The following is a 23,530-nucleotide window of genomic DNA, read 5'->3' as shown; positions in this document are numbered from 1 at the left end:
TGGAAGAAGTGGAGAAGAGAAGATGGCGCTTGATTCCGCAGACGCTTACTAATTGGCTGCAGGCTTTCACTGGAAATTGTTCCCTGCTTTTTTGCTACATGGATTCAATCGGTTAGGCTTATAGAGTATATGGGGGGCATACCTGACTGTGGTACAACAAGCAGTTCAGGCAAGGGAAAGCGATTTTCCCTTAGATCAGATCGGACCAAAAAGATATAAGCCTTTGGCTGTGGGTGATGGCCCCAATGCGATACGGGCAGGCCTTTAAGGGGGAAGCCAGGCCTTCAGCCCTGTCTAGTGGGTTGTAGGCCTCAAGCTAATCTGGGCAGTAAGGGGGGCACAAGCCTGGACTGTGTTGGTAGTTTAATAGGGGCCAATGTAAATTTGGGGGCTGGGGTGCAGATTTAAGCACGCTTGCTCACACTGTAATGCAACATCACATGGAGCAACAAAATGCCTTAGAAAAGGAAACGTAAAGGAGTAAAGGGATGACGCCAGTGAAGCCAGCAGAGATGGTGCCGTTTCTAAGTAGATACCCTGATAAATTAAAAGCAGAGTTATTGTTACTAGGTTTCCGTTTGGTTTTAAGATTTCCGTCTCAGGCTATTCTGTTCCAGTTTCTACAAAAAAAACTTCAGTCAGCCCTTAGGCATCCAATAGTTGTTACTGTGAAACTAGGGAAAGAGGTTCTATTGGGTCGCATTGGCAGAACCTTCACGGAGCCTCCTTTTCCGGTTTTTATGGTTTCACTTTTAAGAGTAGTCCCCAAAAAGAAGCTGAATAAATTTTGTTTGATTCATTTGTCTTACCCAAAGGGGCTGTCAGTAAATGACGGCATAGATCCTGAGCTCTGTTTGTTGGTTTATACCTCATTTGAGGTATGTTGGGTGAGAAAATATGAAAATATGGTAAGGGGGCACTGCTGGTGAAAATGAACGTTGAATTTGGTCTTCTCCTGGTACACCCGGAGAGTATTTGTTTGTTGAAGTGTTTTTGGGATGGGAGTTATTTTGCGGAGAGATGTTTGCCCATGGGTTGTTCGATTTCATGCGCATATTTCGAGGAGTTTAGTTCTTTCATGGAAAGGGTGGTAAAAGACACAGCAGGAATCGGCTTGGTAATTCATTATTTGAATGATTTCCTTTTGCATAGGTCCAGCGAGTTCGCGGATTTGTGTGACCATTCTTGAAATGCTTCAATGAGTGGCATATCGTTTTGGGTTTGCCGCTGGCACTTGACAAGACGGAGCACCTTTCAACATATCTAAAATCTTTGGGCATTACCACTGGCACAGAGCCTATGGACAGCAGGCTGCTGAAGGACAAATTGCAGGCCTTGCAGCAAGAGGTGCTTAAGGACCAGTGGGCTAAAAAGATTACGCTGCGGGACCTGCAATCGTTATTGGGGAAGCTCAATTTTGCATGTCATATGATGCCTATGAGGAGAGTTTTTTGTAGGAGCTTGGCGTCTGCTATGTCGGAAGTAAAATTGTCCTATCATTTTGTTCATTTGGGGAGAGATCACAGAGTGGATTTGGAATTGTGGATGTCCTTTTTAGAACGTTATAACGGAAAGTCGGTGATAATGGCTGAGGCAATCTAGAATTTTGACTGTGAGTTGTTAACAGATGCCGACAGCAGTTTGGGTTTCAGTGCCTATTTTCAAGGCCAATGGTGCATCGGGGTTTGGCCAGTGGAGTGGCATCAGGCAGGTTTGGTGAGGACTCTCGTGTTGCTGGATCTTTTTCCTGTAATTGTCATGGTGATGTTATGGGGGGACCGTTTTCAGAACCATCAAGTTAGGTTTCATTGTGACAATCTGGGTGTAGTTCAAACAATATATATAATTAATGGCATCCTCTGCCCCAGTTGTGAGTTTGTTGTGGCATCTCGTGTTGGAAACCTTGTTGCTAAATATATATGGGTTGTGGCGGTGCACGTACCGGGGGTAAATAACTCAATTGCAGATTCTCTTTCTTGGTTTTAGGGGAATCGCTTTAGTTTTCTGGCTCCGGGAGCAGAGGAGGAAGGGAGTACGTACCCACTACAGCTTTGGAGATTGGTCGGCGAGCAGCGAATCACTTGATTAGTGCATTGTTAGCTCAGGGTACGTTGTTGGCAGATGAGTTGGCGTGACAGGAAAGGGAGAAGTGGATGCTATGAGTGGGAGACATTGGGATGGAGGAGGATAAAGTGGGTGTCTTATTGCATAGGTTGGGGAATGCATTGAAGGTAGGCATGTTGTTTGCTAAGGCTTACTGCTTTATGGCAGCAATGGCTTTTGGTTTTTAATTGCGAGACGAGAAGGATGTGACAAAACATTTTTTAGTAGGACAAGCCTTGAAAGGCTTCAGAAAAAGGGAAACTGGACAGGAGAAGGCTGGTGTCGTTTAGTTTGTTGGAAAAATTGGGGTTGGCATCAGATGAAATTTGTTTGGGAAGTTTGGAGAAAGCATTATTTAGTCACTTTCTCTCTGAAGTTCTTCAGGGTTGTATGCCTGGGGGTGTTGGTTTCTCCTAGTAAAAGGGTAGGGGGCAGTTTATATGGGGTGGGTCTACTTCAGTTAACAGTTGTGGACTAAACAAGTAACAACCACTGTTCTGACACCATTAAAAAGTTGGTTGTCACCTCCCTTCTCCAACATGGCAGCTTGATTTCCCTGGTGAATTACTCATATAACTGTGCCATGGGTGGCATGACTGAATGCTATAGGCTCTGTACGAAAGAGAAAGGCCATATTGCTGGTTCCATGAGGCCCATGGAGGCTGAACCGCTGTTTAAAGAGATGGGTCCTACCCCATTTCCCCATTGGGGGTGTGGACCTCCACTCCACAGGCACCACAACATTACCGAAAGGGTGAGTAAGCCTGAGAGTCAATTACCCTTGTGGAGAAAGGGGTGAGGTGTAGCCATAGCGGGTGCATAGGCAGTAACTGCATCTGGGCTCTGGTGTCAGAGAGGGCAAACGATTGTCCAAGGAGGTCTTCTTCCAAGACTGGGCAATTGTCTGTTCAGTTGCTGCGAAGAAAAAAAGAGATCAATCTTCTTGATTCTAGGGAGTTGTTTGCCATTTGTTATTTTATTTAATAGAGCCTCCCACTGTTTTTCTTGGATATTGCAACCTGTAACCGAGTAAACAGAGACTTCACGAAAATGGTGCCTGCAGCACCCAACAACCCCCCATTCCCTGCCGCTGCTATCTGGCAAGACAGCAGGGACTCCATCCAGGTGCCTCTGCACTGGGGTTCTTACACAGTGCCTGCTATCCCCTCCCTCCTCACTCTCCCGGATCCTGTATTATTGGAGGCGGGGCTACATGTTGCCGCTCCTGGGGCACATGTGACAGAGGCTGCAAGCTGCTTTATTGTGAGGGAGTGCAATGGAACTGAGCATGTTCACTGGACACTTGCTGATTGGCTGATGCCTTTGCATAAAAAAGATAATTTTTGCTGCGCAGCAGCTTTGCATAGACTGGAAGGAAAGCGAGTGGAGCACCTTGATCCAAAGCTAATGACGACCAATTTGCAATGGCCAGCAGATGAATAAAGGTGCAGGGAGTAGTGTTCCTAAACCCAAACAACACTGCAGAAGGGAACAGGTTTGATCAAAGCGGCAACTCCAACATAAAGAGCTGGAAGTGAGGCCTGCCTCTACCAAAGACGTACGTGTGCACACCAATAGAGCAAGAGTGACAGTTAGGGAAGGGCATGCCTACTGCAGCATTCATAGGGCTGTGAAGGACAAATCGCCACCGCTCATGTATTACATTCCAGAACTGAGATATTCTACAATGGAAGAAGAGAAATAGGGTTTCAGAAGTGTAACCACTTTCACCTAAAAAGAGACTCTGTACCAGTATCCCGTATCCTGCATTGCCACACCTCAACCTGCGACACACTGATCGCCTGATTTCCACTCTTGCACCCCTGGCAATAAGCTGATTTTGCTAAGGGATGCTGTGCTCAGCCTGACATTTCTGCTGCAGCGGAATAACAGGACAGAAGAAGGTTCTCCAGAATGGGAGCCTCCCTTACCGAACAGCTCTCTGTTAAAGGGACAGAGTGTGGTCCTGAGCAGGGGACCCTTCTCTATGACGTTCATATGCCCTAATAAGGCATATGAACAGGGGGTGCCATCTTGCCACAACCCCTTTCAATGATTTGTGATAGTTGGGGGGCTATGTATCACATTTTGCATTGGATCCCCGAAGACTGATGTTACGAGGTAGGCCAATCTCCCACACACTGCTTTTTACCGCGATTAGCGCGGCATCCAAAGTTCTGCGCTAACCGTGGTACAACGCTCCCATTGATTTTAATGAGGCTTCTCAGAACTGCACTCGAATGCAGAATTTCTAACACCACAATTTTCAAGCACTGTCTGCTCTATTTCCGCGCATTTCAGTGCTTTTTAACACACCTCATCACTCGACACAATGATGGGGTATGTTAAAAATCTCTGCCAAGCGCTGTAACATGCGGTCAAAAACGCTGCTCAAAATTGTGGCAAAAATGCAGCGTTTTCTGAACACGCGTGAGAGTGGCTTTAGGGCTTCGACTGGCGGGAATCCCATTTCGATATTATCTATGCCAGCTCTCTTTCTTCCCTATAACCCCCCTAACTGGGTGCAGAAATCAAAAGTAAAAATGAAGTAACTTATAAATGTAAAATACCAGTCATAAAATAATCTGTGATACAAAGTTCCTGATTGTTATAGTTTATTGCAGTATAGAAGGTAAAGGGCAAATATGTGCAGAGATGACTATCACCCGCCTTCTCGGATATCACCTTCACTGGGATTCTAGACTCTTGCAGGGATGATTGGGGTGAACACCCAGACAAGTGCAGGGTGAATTGCTCCAGAGACCTGACGTGTGCATGTGTAGCTCTGGGTGGGGAGAGGAGTGACTGTCAGCAGAAGATGGGAGGTGACCGGCTCCAAACTTATAAGCTCTGACACATCATAACACACTCATATTCACTACTCAGCCTGCAGCATCACAGCTCTCCCTGACCCAGAGGCTCAGCAACATGGGGCGCCAGAAGGATTGTCTCAGCAGCATCAATTCCATGCTGCGCATCAGGAACAAGCTGCTCAGGCAGGCGCTATCCGAATGTCTGGGCACCCTCATACTTGTCGTAAGTCGCCTTAATATTAGCAGCATTCTACGCCATCTTTCTCATTTTTACGGTTATATTTTTATCTTTTTGGCTGTATATATTTTTTATTTTTTATTATGACACATTTGTATATTATTGATTTTTCTGTATTTAGTTATTTTTGTTACAGTATTGTAATTTAGATGTAGTGTTTGGTTTTATTTATTATGTTGTATATCTTTCATGTTTTATACATAATTCTGTCGTTTTATGCTTTTTATATTACATGTTGTGTTATCATCATTATTAATAATAGGAGTAATAATAATTGCAGTCACATTGCTTTTGACTCTCACTGCCCATATAAATGTTCCTCCAGATGCACCCTCTTCTTCATGGGGTTGGAACATACAAAATATAGTTGTGCACATATATAGCAAATATAAACGGGACATTTAGCCCGTTATGATCACTTACCTACAATGTAGTATACTGTTATATACCAAGTTATCACAATGCACTAGTCATGTTAAACATTGCTGCATCTGTACATGTATTATGCCTATGCATAAAATGTATAGGGAGAGGTCGAAGGATTGCACTTTACATACATTGTTACACTTTATATTGACTATAGACTACGTATTGATTTTAATGTGCATCTGAATATTTTATCTTAATTTTTCACTGCTTTACCCAAAGTCCCAAAGGTTGTTCTTACAGTTTAGTTTAACTTTTGGCAAATCCAGTTGATATGCAACAGTCTAATGAAGTTGTTGGCAGTCATAACAAGATTAGCCAAGTGGATTGCCAAAACTAGTTGAGGGAAAAGTATCACCAGAGGTGTCTGACAGCTGTTTGCCTTGCAACGTGTTCTTGCCACACAGCAGAAGGGATCATAGCTATTAGCCTGGTGTTATCTAGATTGAATGGGCTCCTTGGGTGGTGATTTTGAAGTATCATATCTTTCTTTAAGACGTTTTTTGTAGGGCAGTTTTTCAGTTTCAATCACATCAAACTACAGCTGCACTCTAAGGGATACTGGGAGTTGCATGCAAATCTGTGTAAGCTGCAGCTGTCATTCAAAAAGTCTCCATGTAGCTCCAGCCTTTATGACTTGAATGGACATATCATAGTATTGCATTGGTTATTAGCTACATGACTGATATATAAAATTTTGTATTGGTTCCAGTGAACACAGTTTCTTTATTTTCAGCTGTGGAACTACACGTCCTGCAGACCATGTGATATGTATTATAGGGCAGGCTGAGATTTGTAGTTCACCTACAATAGGTTAATTATAGTGAGGATAGCTTCTAGTAAGATGAGCACAGTAGTCTTGCTACCTGTGGCTCTCCAGTTGTTCCAAAACTGCAACTTCCAACATGCCTAGACTGGATCAGCCACCTGCGACTCCTGCTATTGGGAAAGTACAACCCCCACCCTGAAATGAATAGTTATGAACCATACTGGAAGTTGTAGCAAAGTTAGATAGTGTAGCTGGTACTTAGAATTCCAGACTATGGCATGTAGCTAGATTGCCCACATGTTGCCTCCAGTTCCCATCCACCAGTTATCATACATACGGTAGTTAATTGCAGCACTCTAAAGACTGTGAATGACATTTGGGTTACTTTGGGGTGCAGAATAGATTGTTGCAGGGTGATGGTTCAGCGGTTAGCTCTGTTGTCTTGCAGCTGTGGGGCCATGGGTTTGAATCATTGAGCAGGGTACAGATCCATATGGAGTTTGCATGTTTTCCACTTATTCTTGAGTTTCCTCCAAATACAGCTTTGTAGGTCTGTCATCTCATGGAAGTTGCTCTGTGTGCGTATGTGAGATGATGAGCTCCTGGTGACAGAGGAATGATACAATGAGATTAAATTGTGAGCTCTTGGTGACAGAGATGATGGGAGTGAAATATTGAGATTAAATTATGGGTTTCTGGGGTCTGGAATGATGGGAGTGATACATTGTGTTAGGTTAGATTGTGAGCTTCTGGGATCAGGGCTGAAGGGATCATTACATTGTACTGGGTTAGATATTGAGCACCTAAAATCAGGGATGATGGGAGGGATACATTGTGTAGGGTTAGATTGTAAGCTCCTGAGGTTAGGTAACATTGGATGTGATGCACTGTGCAGGGATATTAAGTTATTATTTAAGCAGCTGTGAAGTCTCTTCTGCAATACTGTTCGCACTTCTTACAGTTCCGCTGTCTTGCAGCATATGTCGCAGCGCTCCTACATTATAGCCTGCTGCATTCTTGTAGTCTAATCAGTTGTTTCGTAAGTACAAAGTTCTCCCTGATGGGATAAAAGCAGTGATTTAGATGGGAACCCCCAGGGGAATGACTGAGAGAAGAGGTATGCAGTGTTCCTCTAGAAACCTGCAGACACGTGCGCCATTCACATCTGGGCTGGACGTCGCTTCTGCGTCTGTATAAACAAGAAGCCACAAAAATAACATGTATCACACGACGATGGCGAAAAGGAATAGATAGTGTGTATCACACGGCGGGGGAGGATATATTATTCATGCCGCTGTTATTCTACCGCACGCTATTTTATGGCAGTACATTTCGGATACAGAGGGAATTTTTGGCATCAATAAGATATTCAACTTTTTCCTGTCTGACTTGGCTGAATCTGCGTGTTATTTCTATGGTTGCTATTGCACGCAGGTAAAAAAAAAGCTGTAAGATAGGTCCTGAAAAACTATGTTCGTGAAAGATTGGGCGAGGAATTGGCCAAAAATGGGACATGCTGCGATTTTTCAATCACTATGAGAGAAAAATTGCTAATGTAAATTAAAATATTGAAATCAATTAGTTAATGTGTGATTTCCACCTATATCGCAATAGGACGGTACTCGCGTGAGAAACTCGCCTGTGTGAATGTGCCCTGACGGTGTGTTCCCACATAACAGGTACCGCATGCAGTTCAGACTCCACCACTGCTGCCTATAGCGGCAAAATTGTGCTTCCACTGGCAGCTGTGGCTGGGCAGAGTCTCAGCCGCAAGTGGTACCTGTTATATGGGAACCCTAGTTGGGTTTGTTGACCTTATTAGTACTGTATATTATTTTCTTTACTTTCCAGGCTGCCCTACTTGCAGAGAACACTGGCTGTGGGAGGCCTTCCCGTTCCACCAAGCCACACCCACTTTTAGAAAAAGCGATGAGACTGACTTAAAAATAAAAAAAAGTAGCAAATTTTTGCCTAAATGAGAAATACTCCAAAATTTCCAAAGGCAGATACCTTTTTCCCTACATCTAGGGCAGCTTGAGATGGAGGCATTTAAAGGGGTTACTTTACAATAGGTTATTTTGGCATGTCATGAAGGTATGATCAATGGAGATCCCACTAATTGCTAAAATTAACCATTCTAGTCCTGATATTGAATCTCAGTCACTCGAAAGAAATAGAACTAATGGACTCCTATTTATCTCAATAGGAAATAGCTATTCTCTAAAGACTCTCATACACTTCAGTGTTTACTCTACTGAATACTAGGTGGATGGCTCTCTAAAGGCACTTTTACATGGGACGACCTGTTGGGTGCAGATGCCCGGCAAGTCGTCCCAGTTATAATCATTCTTATGCTTTTACACAGGAATAATCAGAGTTCCATTCCACCCGCCTCCATTCACAGCCCAAAGGCAGTCATTCATAACATTTAGTTTTCTGTATGCAGAAAGTGAACAACGATCCAGAAGCAAACAAATTCTCATTCATCGTTCAGTCGGGCCATGTGAAAGAGGGATTGGAGACGGTGAATTTCAATGCCTGATCCAATTGTTCTCCAAGAGACAAATTGGTGCCAGAGCTGTCTGCCTCTGGATTATTGCCCTAAACACATGAACACTTGGCCCAGGGAAGCCAATAACCATTCATTCCACATTTGTTGAAGGTGTATGGGCACTTTAAAATTGGTGGTTGGCTTCATCTCACTATTTAGGGGGATCCAAGGGATTATAAGGTCTCATTATATCGAGCAACCCCTTTAAAGTCCTTTACTTCATATCGGACATGTATCTGGTATGTTTCCAATAGACAGTCCCTGCTGCTCCAATCAGATGAAGAACTGCTGGACACCAACTGGTGTAGTCTTTGAGGTATCAGCATGTATGCAAAGTTCATCTAAGGTTACATGCTGGTGGCTCATTATGGCTGGTGATGGGTCATCAATTACAGGACCAGCTCAGATTCTATAGATATTAAATAGCTATACAGGTACCAGGATACGAAGCGAACATCAGAATTACAAACATAAACTTTTATTGTACCAAATAGCTGTAAATGGAAAATAGTTATGCAAGTGGAGTTAATGAAAAAAGTCACATAATTTATTTGTTTCTGTTTCTCAATCCTAACTATAGCTAATTAGCATCAACAATTACTGTAGAACACGTTCAGTAGTGCAGCAGACAACAATCTCAACATCAATAATGTGTTTTAACTGAGACACGAGAAAGCTTTCAACATTATATAAAGACTCGTTGTCGGTAGCTTTCTGCATGCAGTCCAGGAGTGATAAGAGTGTTGTCCCAAGGTTTGGCTGCAACATATCAAAGTGCTCCAAGTCTCTGAATTACACATTGTTAAGTCCCAGTTGTTCCTAAATGCTTGAGCCCACACTTTCCTAATGTATTGTGACTAGCAGGCCTGCATAGTCTCTATAGTCTCTCTCTTTGCATGCAAACATTTTGGGTTTTTTTGAGGCCCGACCTCACTTATGGAACCCTTGGTATGCTCTGCACTGTAGCGTGGATGAAGAGCCTCTTGACACTTGTAGGTGATTTGTAATTCAAAGAACTGTAAAATGGCACTTCACTCTGTGTAGCAGTTTCACTTTCTTCCTACAGTCTTGAGGACATTCTATTAAGGCACTCAACACACATGTTATGCTCACACGGTTTGAGGGCTGATATCAGGCGACATGCTTAGCTATAGTCTGTATAACAGAATCAAAAGTAGTTAGCACCAATAAGGGCATACATGGCTGCAGTTCATTAAGTTCACAAGACCTTTACCATGAGATGCTTTCAATCACTCCAAACTTTTAAGAGCAGCTGCGCTACTTATCCAAATCACGGGGGCTGTTTACTCAAAGATGGGAGATCGCTTTGGATGTTCAACCCAGGTACTATTAGCAGTCTCTATAGAAAGCTGTGAGGCTAGGTGATTTTACTTTTCTTACGGTGCAGATATGGCAGAGCACTGATCCTTGTGTAAATGGGACAAATCGCCCTTGGGGGGAACAGGCCACATTGTTCCGGAGAGTCACCTGCATTGTTCTCTGTGCCAATCAGCTCGCTGCACACACCCAGCTTTTCTCTGAAAACCATAGTCAAAGAGCACACACAGGGACCCCCACTATTTATTACATAATTCAGCCTCTATGATCTATAACCATTAAAGAAACAGGTACACCCCATTGTCACAGCATACAAAAATATATGACACTGGAATACCCCCTTACATAATACATTCCCAAAAAGTCTGTAGCTTCTAGAAGAGACAATGAAAATATTATTCACATTGAGGGGCATAATGTACATTCAGGAATTAGGACAGAGGCTTCCTTGGTCAGTAAGAGTGCTCCTTAAAGTTTAGGTAAAGGCATTACTGGCAGAGTAGCAAACACAGGAGCTGATGGGCCAGCAACTTAGGACCACATATAAAGGTATACTGCTAAAAGTGCCTTAAAGAGCTCTTCAGCTGAAGGTTAAACACCGATGACCTTGAAAAGAAAAGGGCTAAAGTGTGTGATGTGATGAATGGGTTAATTAATGCCTGAACGCAGTTTATTAGATGGGATTTCACAAGTTTTTTGGACATGGCATATGAAGAACAGGTTCTTTCGGACACAGATGTACTTTAAGAGGTACTCGCAGGATCCATACCTGTGCCAAGCTAAACAGAGGGCTGCCAACAGTGGTGCCCATGGAGTGCAGACTTTCACTGTAACAGAGAAAGAGAGCTGTCCATGATTAGCCATGAATCTAGGGCGCCAGCGCTACAAGGAAAATGTGCTAGCTACTGAGATACCAAGCTTCTTCTCCAGAGGAGGAGAAGGAGAAAAAGGAGAAAGAAAGTAGATCTTATTCTCCTTCACCTTCTTTATATTCTCCTTTTCCTGCTCCTTCTAGTTCTCCTTCTCCTTTTCTTCTCCTCATTCACTTTCTTTTTTCTCCTTCTTCACTGGAGGAGGAGGAAGAAGAAAGAGACAGAAAGAGAAGTAAGAACAAGGAGAAGGAAGAGCAAACGTGGTGGTTTAGTGATTCGCACTGCTGCCTTGCTGGAGTTCTAGGTTCAAATCTGTCCAATGGTAACATTTAGGTGGTGTTTTTATGTTCTCTTTGTGTTTATTCTTCCTTTTCTTTTCCCTCTAAGTAGCAAAATGCACATGTGTGGTGACTCAGTTGTTAGCACTGCTGCCTTACCGTGCTGGAGTTGTAAGGGCAACATCTGCATGAGATTTTTATGTTCTCCTGGTGTTCATCCATGTTGTTCTCATCCAGAGTAGAATGGACAAGCATGGTGGCTCAGTTGCTAGCACTGTTACCTTGCAGTACTGTCTGGAGTCCACAGTTCAAATCTAATAAAAGGCAACATCTGGATGAAGTTTTTCAAAGTCCATGCAAATATTATCCTTGATGGGATTTGAACCTTAGCAACTGAGCCTCATTAATAGAAAACATGGGACACACGATATTGAAATCAATTTTTTTTATTCCAATGGGAGTCCAAATTGTCCATTCCAATTAATGTAATTTTTAGAAAATTGGGTTGCGTTTTCCGACTCAAATATTTTATAAATTGCTCAACAATATATCAAGATCACTGCTTGTGTCAATGAGGAAATCCTTGTTTAGATTCATAGGCTGAAAACATGTTGCAGTTTTGTTACAGTGTAACAGTGCAATAAATCTAAAGACAACAGCAGCAGGAAGCTCTCTGGTTCTGGAGTCCAGCTGTTGCCTACACTGACACATTGTAACTATATGTATACAGCATCTGATCTGTATATCTGTGATCCCTGCATGCAAATCCATAGTTTCGATGTGTAATCCTGACCATCGGAAGGGGAAGAGGTGGATGTGATAGCAGTGGACAAGAATATGCCATGTTCCCAGTTTTGGGGTTTCACGGTTTCTGGACCGGATAGATTATATTCCATGTGATTGATTTTCTCCAATCTCCTATGTCTATTGTGCAATACTAGACATATAGGGTGTAAGCTATCAACGGAGTTGTGACAGACTTCTGGCATCAAAAATTCTGGTGCAAGCCATGTATTCTTTAACCAAGATTGTGTCTTTTTCTGTTTTATCCCAGGCTAATTCTAAAAAAATAACCAGGTAAATAAGTGGGTGTGGCTTTGTGGCAGGAGGTGGGGCCACCACAGCCCAACTTATTTACTAAAAATATACCAGAAAACTAGTGCAAAATATAGTTGAAATCTACGTAGATTCTCTTTTAAGTGCACAGGTGGCCCAATATGCGTCTAAGATATTAGGAAGTGTTATAATATATGGCTGGGCTGCATATTAAAAGCAGTTTCTATAACTCCAGTTCTAAGGGTATGTTCACACAGCGGAGCCTGGCGTGGATTCTGCCTCTATAATTGCGGCAGAAATCCGCAGCTGATCCATGTTTTTCTGCCACATATTTTGCAGCTGATGCACACAGGGATTTAGCCTTTGTGAATGGGCAAAATATACGTGTGGAATTTCAAATACGAATTAATAGACAACACGCCACTTCTTTTTTTCTGCATGTTTCAGATCTGCAGTGAAAAATACGCTTTCCCATTCAAATGAATCCAAGAAAAGATACAGGTGGAGCGATATTAAGGATGTGATCCTAATATTCAGAATAGGTTTTTATAGAATAGTTAGTAGGCTGCTGCCTGTCCAATTACCATCACCATAGGTAATGGGGCTTAGAAATGCTTAATTGGAAAAAGGAGAAACTGATGGACTGTTGGCGCAACCCTTGTAATGTAAAGCACATAAAAGCAAAGGGATTCACCCAATTTCTTCTTTATTAATTAAATGATAGCCAGCATCAATAACGCGTTTCGGGGACGCAGACCCTTCTTCAGAAATGGCTGGAAAGAATAGAGGGATGTTACTGTATATTCATGTCCTGTACTCCCAGGAAAGAAGGAATGGCGCCATATGCTCATTAGAGGATGATGTGATTGCGCTCTGAATGGAGCGCTATCACGTGTTTTCGCATGCATTCTCGCACACTTTTTACTGTACTTTTTTATGCTGGCAGGCTCGTTCACACCCATGTCAATTTTTGAACCGGTTGAGCAGCCTAAATAGTCCCCAGTGTTATCAATTATAAGATATTTAAACCATTGGCAAATCCACATCAAAATCTGCATGAAAGACGTGGATTATTTTCGTACAGCTGGATTATTACACAGCATATGGCGGAATACTCCGATGTGTGTGAAAGCACCCTGAGGAGGAACTGGAGGAATGTGGGGTGTCAAACCTTTCATGGATTTGTGGCACTGATACTACATACTATGCAGATGTGTAACATTTAAAGGGACACTGCTACTCTTATTTTGTTGTTGCACCTTGAAATGCAACATGCTTTATACGTTTCAGATCATCTGCTTTAGTGGAAGAAACATGTTCCTGAAACCCTGAACTGACCCTAACGCAGGTGTGAAGCAGCCTTTCCTAGACACAGATATAACAAGTTTGCAGGACATGATGACTCAGGGACTTGTATTTACTGGGGATGCTTTATTCTAGGGGGTTCCGTTCTTCCACCCCTCTGTGTATACATTTGGAAGGCTTGATGATGTATAATTTTTACTGTTTTGGCTTCTGTCCTGCACTTATTTCCATTTTGCCATCTGGGCTGTAAATTTTTTTATCGAGATGCGGCTTTATGTGTTTGTATTTTAACAAGGGTCATAAGAAAATTTATAGGGAAGCTTTGAAGTGGGTGTGATGGTCATGAAGCCTCGAGGTTAGGGATGGCGATGTGACTGCGTGAAGTGACTCAATCTGCTTTTGATTGCAAATTATGATGATGCACAAATCTTTTGTGTATTGTGCAATGAGAGGAAAGGGTGGAGTACATAGACTGTGCATTGGCGGGGTGGGGGCAATACATTGCATAGTGGGAATGTGGGGTGGTGAGTGGAACCAATTATGAAAGGGTGAAGGGGTGATCCGGGCAGCATTATGTTGTATGACACTCAGGTTGAGGTCAGTGATATCTTTTGAGGCAGAGGTGATATTTCAATACAACGCCAGCCTCAGGTTGGATGGCACCCTGTGCAAATATTTCTTTTAACACCCTCCGTCATGAGAAAAAAATATTTATTTATGTATTTTGCTTAAGATAGCCACATAAATCACAACAGGCCAGTGAATAAATATGGTACCAGAACCAAGCTCATAACATAAATACAACACCAGAACCAAGTTCAGTACATAACTGTAACCCCAGAAGCAAGCTCATAATATAAATACTGCCACAAGAACCAGCCTTAGTACATATACAATACCAGAACCAAGCTACTAAAATAGATACAGTGGCAGAACCAAGCTGAGTACATAAATGCAGCACCAGAATCAAGCTTAGTCAATAAATGCAATCCCAGAATCAAGTTAATAACATAAATGCAGCACAACCCTGCCTCAGTACATGGATGCATACCAGAACCAAGCTCATAACTACAGTAGAAGAACTAAGTGATCGTGTTGTGGGGGGGGGGGGGGGGGGTGCTAATCGGCTAACAGCAATGCCCAGGAACATCAATGGGGAGGAGTCAGAGTAGGAAGAGGATGATGCATTTAGCTCCATAAAACACTGCCACACAGACTGGGCGGAGCTAAGGGAGGCGATTGCCTCTAGTTTACACCCACTTGTGCTGCCCTCCTACAAGCTGGCAGCATTAATATTTGACTATGGAAGCTGCAGCACAGTTATGGTCACTGGAGGCATAGCTCAAATCTGCATTCTTGCAGTAGAATTTGTAGGCTATTCTGCAGCAGGATATGAAACATAGAATTGGAGTTGGAAGGGACCTCAAGGGTCATCGGGTCCAGGGTCATCGGGTCCAATCCCCTGCTCAATGCATGATTCATCAAATGTGTGCGAATGATTCAAAATGTCATCATCATGTACAATATCAGAAATTGGGCATGGTGAAAGCTACTAGTTGTATATGGTGTTGCAGATTTAGCTGCACTCCTATGTACAGTATAAGCACAAATAACATATGGTATTGCGCCACATTGTACCGAATGGCAAGCTCAGCACTGCTGTATCAATAGTGACAAGTATGCCATTCCTTTACTGCCAGGAGCTCAAGGATCAGTGGGCAGCAAGTATTTTCCTATGTGAGCCTCATGTGAGGCACTTTGAAATATTGGGCTTCTAGTGTGAGCTAAATCAATCACTGTCATGTTTAGTGGGTACAGGTTGCCAGCTGTTCAGGCCGCACCCTAACCGTCATCTTTTAACAAGAGGAATTAAATTAGTAATGAATTCCTTGCAGAAAACAGCTCCTTGTTCTATTTCAGTCATTGTCTGGTACAGATTTAAAGGATTCTGCAGACGAGGAGATAAATCTCACCCAGTGCGATGATGAAAAGTAAGTGCCTGATACGTCCTGGCCAACACTGGGGCCTATTGTGCCAAGGAGACTGCAGGATGCCCAGGAAGTTTCTGTTTACATTGTGAAGGGTCGATCAAGTCCAAAGTCCCTTCCTAAAGTGAAGTGAGAAGGTGCCAAGACCGGCGGGAGATTAACCACATCTATAATGCATAAGACACCACGCCTGCATCCCAAAGAGAGAAAATCGTAAAATAAGAGTATTTCGTAGTAAATATAAATATGTGACTTATTACTCTGATCAGTTCCTCAAAACTCCATCTGTATCCAGAAAAGCTGTGTGATAATCCATACAGAGGTTGCCACCCTGCTCTCCCATAGTCCTGAATGGCAGCAACACATTCTGCACTAATTTAAAAAAGCAGTGTTGCCCAACTATGCCAGCCATGCTCACTTGCTACCTGCCATTCAGGTGTCACCTGCCAGTGTTTTGCAATCCAAGGTGCAATGAGGAGGAAGGGTTAATGCATTCCAGTGGTTTCTGGCCGGGCAGGAAGCCATTAATCTATTAATCTCTGTGCACACATCCTAGGTAAATAGCTGGAGGTTCAAGAGAGATCCACGCCACATAAAGGCTCCTCTTAAATCACTGGGGATTTGGGCAAAACCCCTTTCTGATTCTTGTTTGCAGTTATCAGCTATGGCCAATATGAAAGCTGACCACAGAGCAGCACGAGGTTCAACTTATTTTGTTCTGAACTTGACCTTTATCAGCTTTTATACGTCAGTAACATCCGGAGCTGCATTCGTAGTTCTTCTGGTTGCCTTAGAAGCGCAGTCTAAACTTTGGTGTTTGTCATGATACCTAACAGGGTCTAAGTAGGGTCACACAGTAGAATCTGAGCGGGTATTCCCATGTGGGTTCCGTCTTTGAAAGCATGTCAGAAATCTGCAGGTAAGCAGATCTGCCGCAGATCCGCGCACGGATTTAGCCCTGTCAGTGGACAAAATATGCTTACAGGATTTCTCATGTAATTCCAAGCAGATCCGCACTCAGAAGGGAAATGTCACTTCTTAACGCAGATATACATGAAACTGCATTGGAAATTCCGCACTCAGATTCTGTCCATTGACAGGGTTAAATCCGCATGCGGATCTGCGACAGAACTATGCAGCCCAGCCACGGATTTCTGCTGCAGTTTGAGGTGGAATCTGCAGTGAATACCGCCATATGACTGAGATTTTTAAAATCCATACTGTAAATGCTGTATGAAGGAACCCTAATGTGGCTTAGTTGCCATCTGAGCTCTCCCACAATGCCCTGCTCTGTGCAAAGAGAAAATCTGCAGAATTTTTGATGCAGCTTCGGAAGGGACTGAAGAAAAAAAATTATGTAACTTGAAAACAGCAGAAGTGAAGCAGAGCAGCATTGTGCTGTCTTTAGTCCAAGGATGGACGCGGTCATCCATGATGGATGTCTCCTGATTAGACCAATTTTCCCAACATTGAACAATACCTTCAAATTGAAAGAGGTTTTCTCGGATGTAAAAAAAAGAATTAAAAGGGCTTTAAATAAATTTAAATCGAATACTCACCTCTCCCTGCAGCTACCGGTCAAAGCGCTGCAACCTTGATTCCTGCTGCACGGAACCCAGAAAAAGTGGTGGGTGATCACGGACCGCACATTGTGCATGTGACCGGTCAGCCACCCACAGGCTTCAGCAGCCAAAGGAGAATCACCGCTGAAGCCTATGAGTGGTCAGGTGTACTATGAATGGCATGCGACCACCCCTCACTTCTTCTAGGTTGCATTTGGTGGGCAACTGGGCTGCTGCGCTGAACAGGGAGCCGCGAGGAGAAGTAAGTATCCAATTTTTATTTATTTCAAGACCTTTTAATGCTTCTTTTTAAGTCCAGGAAAACCTCATTAATTCAACCCACTATTGCATTTTACTCTTCAATCCAAAATAAAAGTAAAAATTATAAGACTGTCTACAAAAATATACATAATTCAGAAGTAGTCTATGGAGAAGAGAGGAAGTAGTCCATGGGGAAGAGAGGAAGAAGTCCAAGTAGAAGTGAGGCATATGGATTTACATTTCAACCCCTAACTCTGGTGTCATACAGCGAGCTTGGAAAGGACAGCAACCTCCAAAAGAGCAGAAGGGCTCCACGAAGGTCTTTCCTGAGCTCACCTGCTTGCATTAGGACACTCGACCTTTTGTTCCATGAATAGTAGAGCTGAGCGATCATCGAAATAATGGAGTTGGGATTTTAAAATGTATTAAAAAATTACTTCTATTAAAGTCAATAGAAGGAAAAATTGGGTTTTCTAATATGACCTCCAAAATGTTCCTTAAAGAGCACTGGAGGAGGAGTTAGTGTCAATATCAGTGCAGTAATTAGCACTGCTGCCTTGCAGTGGCTGGGTCCCAGGCTCAAATCCCCATCAAGGCCAGATCTGAACCCACAGCTCCTGTACTGCAAAGCAGCATCCCCAAGCAAATACCTGATATATGATTTCTGCTGTCTCTGAACTCGCCTTAAGACACCAGGCCAATTGTTCCAGTGAGACTTCCTAACAAAGCTAAGAAGAAAGGGTTGAGAGTAGAAATCAGAGGTTCATGCCATTCCCTATCTCCTACAAGGGTTGGGTTGAACAAGTGTCTTGCCCTTCTTTCTGAGAAATATAGGAACCAGCAGTAGCATAGGGCTTCATTGTTATTTATGCTGTGGGATCGTCTACACTTTTATGCAATTGTACTCAATGATCGCCATAAGGAAAAACCACATAAAGCCCAATACACTAATTTTCTATGGGGCTGTGACCGGGTGTTGATAAGCACACCTAACTGAAGTAACGTGGAAGGAGAAAAACAGGTGGAGGAGATAGACCGATGGACAGTAACATGCAAGTGTACATTACTCATCAGTCGGTCTAAGGGTGAATGGGGCACATGGTAACATAGGGTGAGCCCAAACTTTTCTGAAATGAATCCAAGGACAGGCTATATTCTGTGTTACAGTTTAAGTTCTTGCCCAAGTTTTGGAGATTTGCCATAATGTCAAATTTTCCACTCATAGTAGGCTATCTATAATAACTCCTTACTGTAGTGCCACATCACAATCTACATACAGTTCTCTACAAACACCTATACAATACTGTGTCAGCTTTCATATGGATGTATGCCCAACAGGATCCTCACTCTCCACAAACAAAAACAGGATCTACAAGCTGGTAGTGCCAGCTGGCTGCCAACCCAAAAATGTTCCACTGAAAACTCTTTATTAGTCGCTTATATCAAAATAATTTAACCACCTAAAGCAGCCAAATATTCAGTGATTTGTTGGGTAATCCAGGAGATCATCAGCTGCAACATATCACAAGATTGTAGACTTTCTCAAGTTGTCTTTGTTTTCTCATTTGATGTAGGTTACTTTCCAATGACTGCACATTAGCACACAATGGGGTTTATTGACTGACTGTGAAGTGTGCTAGCAATAACTCACATTAAAGGCCCTTAATTGCACATTACTCAATGTCTGCGAATAGACGAAATGATTGATCATGTGTTTGCTGCCTGAGAAAAGCACATATATGAAAGAGTGAATCAAGTCACAATGTATACAATATGTTTTATAATGTAACTACTATAATACTGCCCCCTATGTAGAAGAATAAAACTACTATAATACTGCTTCTACGTACAAGAATATAACTACTATAATACTGCCCCCTATGTACAAGAATATAACTGCTATAATACTGCCCCCTGTGTACAAGAATATAACTACTATAATACTGCCTCCTATGTACAAGAATATAACTACTATAATACTGCCCCCTATGTACAAGAATATAACTGCTATAATACTGCCCCCTATGTATAAGAACATAACTACTATAATACTGCCTCCTATGTACAAGAATATAACTGCTATAATACTGCCCCTATATACAAGAATATAACTACTATAATACTGCATCCTATGTACAAGAATATAACTACTATAATACTGCATCCTATGTACAAGAATATAACTACTATAATACTGCCTTCTATGTACAAGAATACAACTACTATAATACTGTCTCCTATGAACAAGAATATAACTACTATAATACTGTCTCCTATGTACAGGAATATAACTACTATAATACTGCTCATATGTACAAGAATATAACTACTATAATACTGCCCCCTATGTACAAGAATATAACTACTATAATACTACCCCTATGTACAAGAATATAACTACTATAATACTGCCTCCTATCTACAAGAATATAACTACTATAATACTGCTCCTATGTACAAGAATATAACTACTATAATACTACCCCTATGTACAAGAATAGAACTACTATAATACTGCTCCTATGTACTAGAATATAACTACTATAATACTGCCCCCTATGTACAAGAATATAACTACTATAATACTGCCCTCCTATGTACAAGAATATAACTACTATAATACTGCCCCCTATGTACAAGAATATAACTACTATAATACTCTCCCCTATGTACTAGAATATAACTACTATAATACTGACCCCTATATACAAGAATATAACTACTATAATACTGCCCCCCATGTACAAGAATATAACTACTATAATACTGCTCCTATGTACAAGAATATAACTACTATAATACTCTCCCCTATGTACTAGAATATAACTACTATAATATTGCCCCCTATGTACAAGAATATAACTACTATAATACTGCCCTCCTATGTACAAGAATATAACTACTATAATACTGCTCCCTATGTACAAGAATAGAACTACTATAATACTGCCCCTATATACAAGAATATAACTACTATAATACTGCTCCCTATGTACAAGAATATAACTACTATAATACTGCCCTCTATGTACAAGAATATAACTACTATAATACTGCCCCCTATGTACAAGAATATAACTACTATAATACTGCCCCCTATGTACAACTACTATAATACTGTCCCCTATGTCCCCTATGTACAAGAATATAACTATTACAATACTACCTATTAAATAACTATTACTGCTCACTATATATAAGAATATGAACAAGTACACATAGTATGTATAATAGTTATTACTATTCCTTTTTTTTTTACATTTCTAACACAAAAACATTTTGCAATCAAAACCAATGTTATGATTTTGCAATGTTGTTTTCCTGAACAGCTAACCCACAGTTGTGCAGTTGGAAGTGACCTCCTCTTACTTGTTCATAGTGTGATGTACAGTGGATATAAAATGTCTACACACCCACGGTTAAATGCCATGTTTTTGTCATGTTAAAAAATCAGACAAAGATGAATAATTTCCCATGTATTTCCACCTATACTGTGACCCGTTATCGGCACAATTCAAGTGGAAAATAAGCTGAAATCTTTTGGGGTGAAAAAATTATTTAAAAAAAGTGCTCCTTGCAAAAATGCTCCAAATTTGTTAGATTGCTAGGGCATCTCTTGGCTAGCGCCCTCTTCAAGTCAACCCACAGGTCAATGGGATTCAGGCCTGGGATCTGGCTGGGAGGTTCCAAAACGTTGATCATCTTTTGGTGAAGCCATTCTCTTAGTTATTTGGAGGTCTGCTTTGGGTCGTTGTTGTGATGAAAGGTAAAATTCCTCTTTAACTTCAGTTTTTAGCAGAAACCAAAGATTTTGTGCTAAAATGGTCGGATATTTGGAATTGTTCATAGTTTCCTCCACCTTGACTAAACATCCAGTTCCAGCAGCAGAAAAATAGCCCCACACATAATGCTGCTTACACCATCTTCACTGTGGTTATGGTGCTCTTGTGGTGATGTGTGTTGTTGGCTTTTCACTAAAAATACCGGTTGAAATTATGGCCAAAAGTTCCACCTTGGACTCACCAGACCATAACACCTTCTCCCACAGACTTCTTGTAGACTTGATATAGGTTTTGGCAAAACATAGCTGGGCTTGGATGTTAGATAAGTTTTCCGTCTTGCCACTCTACCCCCCAGCTCAGACATATGAAGAATACAGGAGATAGTTGTCACAGGCACTACACAACCAGAACTTGCCAGAAACTCCTGCAGCTCCTTTAATGTTGCTGTAGGCCTCTTGGCGCCACCTGGACCAATTTTCTTCTGGTCTTTTTGCCAATTTTTGACGGACGTCCAGTTCTTGGTTGTTGTGCCAAATGTAATCCACTTCTTGATGACGTCTTCACTGTGTCCCATGGTATATGTAATATATTGGAAGTGTATCCAATCCAATCTGTATCCTGGTTTTACTAGGGGGCTTACACTTTTTCTGCCGTTATACAACGGTGCTATATGCTGGCTAAAGCCAGTACTGCAGGAAGTGACACATTGGATAGGCTCCGACAGCAGAGAGGCTGACAATATACAGTAAGAGAACCCCGATGGACGTCTTCCAACATCAGAGCTGTACAGACTTAATTCATAATGTCTTCAGAAGTCAGACAGTGGACAGAAAAGGGTTAGATGTGATTGACTAATTCTGAACACAACCACATCCCCAAATAAGAGGATCTTCACACTTATGCAAGGACATTATTTATTATTTTGCTATTTTTCCGCCCTAACAGATTTGCTTGTTTTCCAATTAAAATTGTACAGATAATGGGACACATTGGTGGAGATAAATCTGAAATTATTCATCTTTGTTGGATTTTTAACATAACACAAACATGGCATTTAACAGGAATGTGGAGACCTTTCACTGTATGCAGGATATGGTTTGATGGGGTGGCGCACTGAGCTGCATGCACAATGGTAGTAGTCGGTTGGAGAGGTGTCAGTGGTAGATTAGATGCGGCGACGCTCCCGTCACTCTCATGGATTTGATGAATACAATTACTTGTGTGACTGTAAATATAAAGTAGAATAACTTAGGGAACAATTAATGCAAACTGTTTCACAAGTTCTGCAAGTAGTTCATGTTTACTGCAAGCACTTCATCTACTCAGTGGGTAATAAGGGCTTGGGCTGTCTGCCATGTCTGCTAAATAACACAAGTCTGTTCCAGTGGTTACAGCTTTCATCACCAGTACTGCCTTCCATCTGAACTAATCAGCCTGAAGTGTAAAGGCCCACTTAGACGGGACGAATGTCGGGCAAAGAATGCCCAACACTCGTCCCCGCATGTACTCGCACTTGTGCTGTTGCACTGGAGCTAGTATCGCTGGCTTGCTCACAGAGCGGCCAGCAGGGGGCGGCCCCTCTCCATTCACTGTAATCAGCAGCCATTCATTACTGAATAGCTGCTATTTACACTGAACGATCATCGTTTATGCAGCCTAAATGATGGACGATGAGCTGATCGCTCAGTGTAAATAGCGGCGGTTCAGTAATGAACTGCCGCTATATAAAGTGAATGGAGAGGGGCGGGGGAGAGCAAGGAGAGAATTCTCCTCCTGACGCCCCGCTGTAAGCCAACAACACTCGCTCTTGTGCAGCAGCACGGGAGTGAGTACACGCGGGGACGAGTGTTGGACATCAGTTGCCTGACATTTGTCCGTCTAAATGGGCCTTAAGACTTTGCATGTATCAGTGAGGCCGTATTCACTACATGTGGGGTAGATAGGGCATGTCCTATATATTTTCTCGGCTGTGGTATTTGCGGCTGAAACATCCCAGCAGTGAAAACAATGTTCATATGATATTGCAGAAAGTTACAGACAGAGCATTACACTGGAAAGAACAGGATACCCCAGCAGCGCAGGGTATTTCAGGAGTGCTTGTAGGATGCAATGACTCAGGATCAGTGCAGGATAAGTATTGTATGTACACAGTGACCCCACCAGCAGAACAGTGAGTGCAGCTCTGAAG

The 23,530-nt window shown here is 42.2% G+C and overlaps 1 protein-coding gene across 1 annotated transcript in view; it reads left to right on the top strand.

The window, feature by feature from the left end:
• Positions 1-4,970: 4,970 nt before the first annotated feature.
• LOC136627494 (aquaporin-3-like) overlaps positions 4,971-23,530 on the top strand; it is a 31,329-nt gene continuing 12,769 nt past the window's right edge. The window contains exon 1 of the mRNA XM_066602643.1: positions 4,971-5,139. Within this exon, the coding sequence (XP_066458740.1) occupies positions 5,032-5,139 (108 nt within the window). The 5' untranslated portion in view covers positions 4,971-5,031. The remainder of the gene's footprint in view (positions 5,140-23,530) is intronic.

The sequence above is a fragment of the Eleutherodactylus coqui genome, chromosome 5 (genome assembly GCF_035609145.1).
Source record: "Eleutherodactylus coqui strain aEleCoq1 chromosome 5, aEleCoq1.hap1, whole genome shotgun sequence".
Taxonomy (NCBI): Eukaryota; Metazoa; Chordata; class Amphibia; order Anura; family Eleutherodactylidae; genus Eleutherodactylus; species Eleutherodactylus coqui.
This window is presented reverse-complemented; position numbering and strand designations above follow the sequence as displayed.